The sequence below is a fragment of the Oncorhynchus kisutch genome, unplaced genomic scaffold, assembly GCF_002021735.2.
Source record: "Oncorhynchus kisutch isolate 150728-3 unplaced genomic scaffold, Okis_V2 scaffold3040, whole genome shotgun sequence".
NCBI classification, from domain to species: Eukaryota; Metazoa; Chordata; class Actinopteri; order Salmoniformes; family Salmonidae; genus Oncorhynchus; species Oncorhynchus kisutch.
In genome coordinates this window covers 316,467-323,130 of record NW_022264985.1, presented here as the reverse complement: position 1 = coordinate 323,130, position 6,664 = coordinate 316,467, and the positions used below count along the sequence as shown (strand labels likewise).

At 45.7% G+C, this 6,664-nt stretch overlaps 1 protein-coding gene across 1 annotated transcript; it reads left to right on the top strand.

Moving 5' to 3' along the window:
• Nucleotides 1–3,789: 3,789 nt before the first annotated feature.
• LOC116371235 (proline-rich receptor-like protein kinase PERK2) lies at nt 3,790–5,823 on the top strand. Its single transcript, XM_031820093.1, has one exon. It carries the CDS (start codon nt 4,603–4,605, stop codon nt 5,821–5,823), a length of 1,221 nt encoding a protein of 406 aa, XP_031675953.1. The 5' UTR covers nt 3,790–4,602.
• Nucleotides 5,824–6,664: the final 841 nt, after the last annotated feature.

The window sequence follows — 6,664 nt, the reverse complement described above, 5'->3', positions numbered from 1 at the left end:
ATAAGAAACATGTTCAGTTTAATTTTAAGAGCATATCAATGTACTGTCATTCATTACAACACAATAACAATAGTGTCGTTGAACAGACCCCTCTTCTAGTATTCTACAACAGTAGAGAGATATCAGAGGGCTCTACAACAGTAGAGAGATATCAGAGGGCTCTAGAACAGTAGAGGGATATCAGAGGGCTCTAGAACAGTAGTGAGATATCAGAGGGCTCTAGAACAGTAGAGGGATATCAGAGGGCTCTAGAACAGTAGAGAGATATCAGAGGGCTCTAGAACAGTTTAGGGATATCAGAGGGCTCTAGAACAGTAGCGAGATATCAGAGGGCTCTAGAACAGTATAGGGATATCAGAGGGCTCTAGAACAGTAGCGAGATATCAGAGGGCTCTAGAACAGTACAGGGATATCAGAGGGCTCTAGAACAGTATAGGGATATCAGAGGGCTCTAGAACAGTAGTGAGATATCAGAGGGCTCTAGAACAGTAGAGGGCTCTAGAACAGTAGAGAGATATCAGAGGGCTCTACAACAGTAGAGAGATATCAGAGGGGTCTAGAACAGTAGAGGGATATCAGAGGGCTCTAGAACAGTAGAGGGATATCAGAGGGCTCTAGAACAGTAGAGAGATATCAGAGGGCTCTAGAACAGTAGAGGGATATCAGAGGGCTCTAGAACAGTAGCGAGATATCAGAGGGCTCTAGAACAGTAGAGGGATATCAGAGGGCTCTAGAACAGTAGCGAGATATCAGAGGGCTCTAGAACAGTAGCGAGATATCAGAGGGCTCTAGAACAGTAGAGGGATATCAGAGGGCTCTAGAACAGTAGAGGGATATCAGAGGGCTCTAGAACAGTAGTGAGATATCAGAGGGCTCTAGAACAGTAGAGGGCTCTACAACAGTAGAGAGATATCAGAGGGCTCTATAACAGTAGAGAGATATCAGAGGGCTCTAGAAGAGTAGAGAGACATCAGAGGGCTCTAGAACAGTAGCGAGATATCAGAAGGCTCTAGAACAGTAGAGAGATATCAGAGGGCTCTACAACAGTAGAGAGATATCAGAGGGGTCTAGAACAGTAGAGGGATATCAGAGGGCTCTAGAACAGTAGAGGGATATCAGAGGGCTCTAGAACAGTAGAGAGATATCAGAGGGCTCTAGAACAGTAGAGGGATATCAGAGGGCTCTAGAACAGTAGCGAGATATCAGAGGGCTCTAGAACAGTAGAGGGATATCAGAGGGCTCTAGAACAGTAGAGAGATATCAGAGGGCTAAGGAATAAAGAACCTTAAGCAGCAATATCTCTATTCCAACAACTCAGGAACCCTCTGAATTTAAAGGTTATAGTGTAATTTGGATGAACTATCCCTTTAAGCAAACAGCAAACACAAAGTGATAGCCTCCCCTATGTACAAGAGAGTCATTGGAGGCTGGTCAAGGGAGGACGGCTCATAATAATGGCTGGAATGGAATAGATGGAACGGAGTCAAACACTGGGAAGAAACCAAGTCTAGATGTGGTTGATGCCTGTCTATTCATTCCAGCCATTACTATGAGTCCCTCCTCAGATTCAAGGTGGCACCAGCCACCACTGATAAGTGTACTGACTGAGACCTTTTAAAGAGGAGCAACTGACCGAGACCTTTAAAGAGGAGCAACTGACTGAGACCTTTTAAAGAGGAACAACTGACAGAGACCTTTAAAGAGGAACAACTGACTGAGACCTTTTAAAGAGGAACAACTGACTAAGACCTTTTAAAGAGGAACAACTGACTGAGACCTTTTAAAGAGGAACAACTGACTGAGACCTTTTAAAGAGGAACAACTGACTGAGACCTTTTAAAGAGGAACAACTGACTAAGACCTTTTAAAGAGGAACAACTGACTGAGACCTTTTAAAGAGGAACAACTGACTGAGACCTTTTAAAGAGGAACAACTGACTGAGACCTTTTAAAGAGGAACAACTGACTAAGACCTTTTAAAGAGGAACAACTGACTGAGACCTTTTAAAGAGGAACAACTGACTGAGACCTTTTAAAGAGGAGCAACTGACTGAGACCTTTTAAAGAGGAACAACTGCACAGTGTGTTAGGTACAATAAGACTTGCCTTTCTCTTCTGCATGTTTAACCATCTATAGCCATATGATGACGTCTGTGGACTGCTTGTTTCTAATCACCAACTCCAATCTAAATGTCTGACTGACTTTAAACATGTGTTTTTCACTGTGCTGTATACTGTGGGGTAATTCCTTTGCTTCTGGCAGAGTTCTGGACGAACACAATGATGGATGCAAATCTTGTACAATCTGATGCACTATGGTATCCTATGTTTTTGATATAACACACTTCTTTTTAAATGGTAGGATTGTTTTCATAGGTAGATGACACTGGTCGCACACTATTTTCATAAGTCGATTTGTATTGTGTACTGTGTGAGTATTCACTTATACAGAAGGAATGTGTGAGATTACTGACTGACTGAGTGGAATGGAGAAATGCCCACTGGTAGGTTAGATGTAATACTACGATGTACCACAGGGTGGCGCAGCATTCATGTAATACCACGATGTACCACAAGGCGGCGCAGCTATCTTAGAAACCACTACTGACTTCTTACTGGCATGCAGCGCAGTCACTTTTAAACCACGTCACACCACTCGGGAGCATGGAGCCAAATTTAATATAATTTTGCACAAAATGATAACCTTGTTTATTACTGGTATTGCTTAGATAATTTGTAAGGTGTGTAGTTTGGTCTTGTTTTGTGAAGTGTTGCTTTCCAATCACTTTGGGATTAGACGTTTTATTAGCTGAATTCTTGTAAGAAAATAAAAAAATGTGATTTTTGAATAATGTTTGTGGTGGTATTTTAATCTACTTTTATCTCACGGTGAAGTGGTTTGGTAATAAAGAAACACACGAAGCTTTGCAGTCAAAATATAACAGTTGTTGTTCGTTCTTGTTATTCAGGGTTTGTACTGGAGGAGAAGTCCGGGGCAGGAGAGCAGAGTGTAGTGAACAGGCACACTTTTTTATTCCGGTCCAACGAAAGAACAAAAGTACATAAATGTGCCCAAACACGGAACAACAGACAACAAGTCTGGCATGTAACAATACCCACATAACATAAAAACAATTTCACACAAAGACGTGGAGGGGAACAGAGGACTAAATACATGCAGTGTGGTTGGGGAATGAAAACCAGGTTTGTAGGGAACAAGACAAAACAAATGGAACAGAGGACTAAATACATGCAGTGTGGTTAGGGAATGAAAATCAGGTTTGTAGGGAACAAGACAAAACAAATGGAACAGAGGACTAAATACATGCAGTGTGGTTAGGGAATGAAAATCAGGTTTGTAGGGAACAAGACAAAACAAATGGAACAGAGGACTAAATACATGCAGTGTGGTTAGGGAATGAAAATCAGGTTTGTAGGGAACAAGACAAAACAAATGGAACAGAGGACTAAATACATGCAGTGTGGTTAGGGAATGAAAATCAGGTTTGTAGGGAACAAGACAAAACAAATGGAACAGAGGACTAAATACATGCAGTGTGGTTAGGGAATGAAAATCAGGTTTGTAGGGAACAAGACAAAACAAATGGAACAGAGGACTAAATACATGCAGTGTGGTTGGGGAATGAAAACCAGGTTTGTAGGGAACAAGACAAAACAAATGGAACAGAGGACTAAATACATGCAGTGTGGTTAGGGAATGAAAATCAGGTTTGTAGGGAACAAGACAAAACAAATGGAAATATGAGAAATGGAGCGGCGATGGCTAGAAAGCCGATGACGACGAACGCCGAACGAACGAGGAGAGGAGCCGACTTCGGAAGTCTTGACAGTTCTAAACCAGCTCGTTTTCTGGCCTGTAACTCTATTGGACTGGATGGTCCTTTAGTTGGCCTGTAACTCTATTGGACTGGATCGTCCTTTAGTTGGCCTATAACTCTATTGGACTGGATGGTCCTTTAGTTGGCCTGTAACTCTATTGGACTGGATGGTCCTTTAGTTGGCCTATAACTCTATTGGACTGGATCGTCCTTTAGTTGGCCTGTAGCTCTATTGGACTGGATGGTCCTTTAGTTGGCCTGTAACTCTATTGGACTGGATGGTCCTTTAGTTGGCCTGTAACTCTATTGGACTGGATCGTCCTTTAGTTGGCCTGTAACTCTATTGGACTGGATGGTCCTTTAGTTGGCCTGTAACTCTATTGGACTGGATGGTCCTTTAGTTGGCCTATAACTCTATTGGACTGGATCGTCCTTTAGTTGGCCTGTAGCTCTATTGGACTGGATGGTCCTTTAGTTGGCCTGTAACTCTATTGGACTGGATGGTCCTTTAGTTGGCCTGTAGCTCTATTGGACTGGATCGTCCTTTAGTTGGCCTGTAACTCTATTGGACTGGATCATCCTTTAGTTGGCCTATAACTCTATTGGACTGGATGGTCTGTTCCACACAAGATGATGATTATCCAGAAATCTTTTTCTCAATATTTCAACTCAGATGTTGAGCAGAGAAGGTTCCCTCCTGAATTGGCCGTAATAATGAGAAGAATATATGAATGTGATGTAGAATGTGTTTTTATATGAATGCATGCCTCTGCTGAAGGAGATAATGCCTCTACCAGTCCCTCTACCAGTCCCTCTACCAGTGCCTCTACCAGTGCCTCTACCAGTCCCTCTACCAGTGCCTCTACCAGTCCCTCTACCAGTCCCTCTACCAGTGCCTCTACCAGTCCCTCTACCAATGCCTCTACCAGTGCCTCTACCAGTGCCCCTACTAGTCCCTCTACCAGTGCCCCTACCAATGCCCCTACCAGTGCCACTACCAGTGCCTCTACCAGTCCCTCTACCAGTGCCCCTACCAGTGCCTCTACCAGTGCCTCTACCAGTGCCCCTACCAGTGCCTCTACCAGTCCCTCTACCAGTGCCTCTACCAGTCCCTCTACCAGTGCCCCTACCAGTGCCTCTACCAGTGCCTCTACCAGTGCCCCTACCAGTGCCTCTACCAGTGCCCCTACCAGTGCCTCTACCAGTGTCCCCTACCAGTGCCTCTACCAGTGCCCCTACCAGTGCCTCTACCAGTCCCTCTACCAGTCCCTCTACCAGTGCCTCTACCAGTGCCTCTACCAGTGCCTCTACCAGTCCCTCTACCAGTGCCTCTACCAGTCCCTCTACCAGTCCCTCTACCAGTCCCTCTACCAGTGCCCCTACTAGTCCCTCTACCAGTGCCCCTACCAATGCCCCTACCAGTGCCACTACCAGTGCCTCTACCAGTCCCTCTACCAGTGCCCCTACCAGTGCCTCTACCAGTGCCCCTACCAGTGCCCCTACCAGTCCCTCTACCAGTCCCTCTACCAGTGCCCCTACCAGTGCCTCTACCAGTCCCTCTACCAGTCCCTCTACCAGTGCCTCTACCAGTTCCCCTACCAGTCCCTCTACCAGTGCCTCTACCAGTGCCCCTACCAGTGCCTCTACCAGTGCCCCTACCAGTGCCTCTACCAGTGCCTCTACCAGTCCCTCTACCAGTGCCTCTACCAGTGCCTCTACCAGTGCCCCTACCAGTGCCTCTACCAGTCCCTCTACCAATGCCTCTACCAGTGTCCCCTACCAGTGCCTCTACCAGTGCCCCTACCAGTGCCTCTACCAGTGCCCCTACCAGTGCCCCTACCAGTGCCTCTACCAGTGCCTCTACCAGTGCCTCTACCAGTCCCTCTACCAGTGCCTCTACCAGTCCCAAAAGAGAGTCATCTTCAGGGACCCATCCATGCCCATAACCAATCATAACCTATCTAACAATAATTGCATCTTTTAGTCATATTTTACAAAGTCAACAATCAATTACATTTAGTCTTGTGGCAACAAGACCCAGGCAAATCCAGGATGGCCGTGCAGACCTAATAAGGAAAACAAATATAAACAACATGCAACGATTTCAAAATATTTGACTGAGTTACAGTTCACTGAAGGAAATCAGTCAATGGAAGTCAGTATCTGGTGTGACCACAATTTCCCAAATGCAGCATGACACATCTCCTTCACATAGAGTTGATCAGGCTGTTGATTGTGGAATGTTGTCCCACTCCTCTTCAATGGCTGTGCCAAGTTGCTGGATATTGACGGGAACTGGAACATGCTGTCGTACACCTTTATTCGGAGCATCCCAAACATGCTCAATGGGGTGACGTGTCTGGTGAGTATGCAGGCCATGGAAGAACTGGGAGATTTTCAGCTTCCAGTAATTGTGTACAGATCCTTGCGACTTGGCTTCAGCATTATCATGCTGAAACATGAGGTGATGGAGGATGAATGGCACGACAATGGGCCTCAGGATCTCGTCACGACATCTCGTGACGTCAGCAAACGGCTCGCCCACACAATGACATAAGTCTGCCATCTGCCCGGTACAGTCGAAACCGGGATTAATCTGTGAAGAGCACGCTTCTTCAGTCAAGACCCTGGTGAGGATGACAAGCACGCAGATGAGCTTCCCTGAGACGGTTTCTGACAGTTTGTGCAGAAATTCTTTGTTTTTGCACACCCACAGGTTCATCAGCTGTCCGGGTGGCTGGTCTCAGGTGATCTCGCAGGTGAACAAGCCGGATGTGGAGGTCCTGGGCTGGCAAATTCTCTAAAATGACAATGGAGGCAGCTTA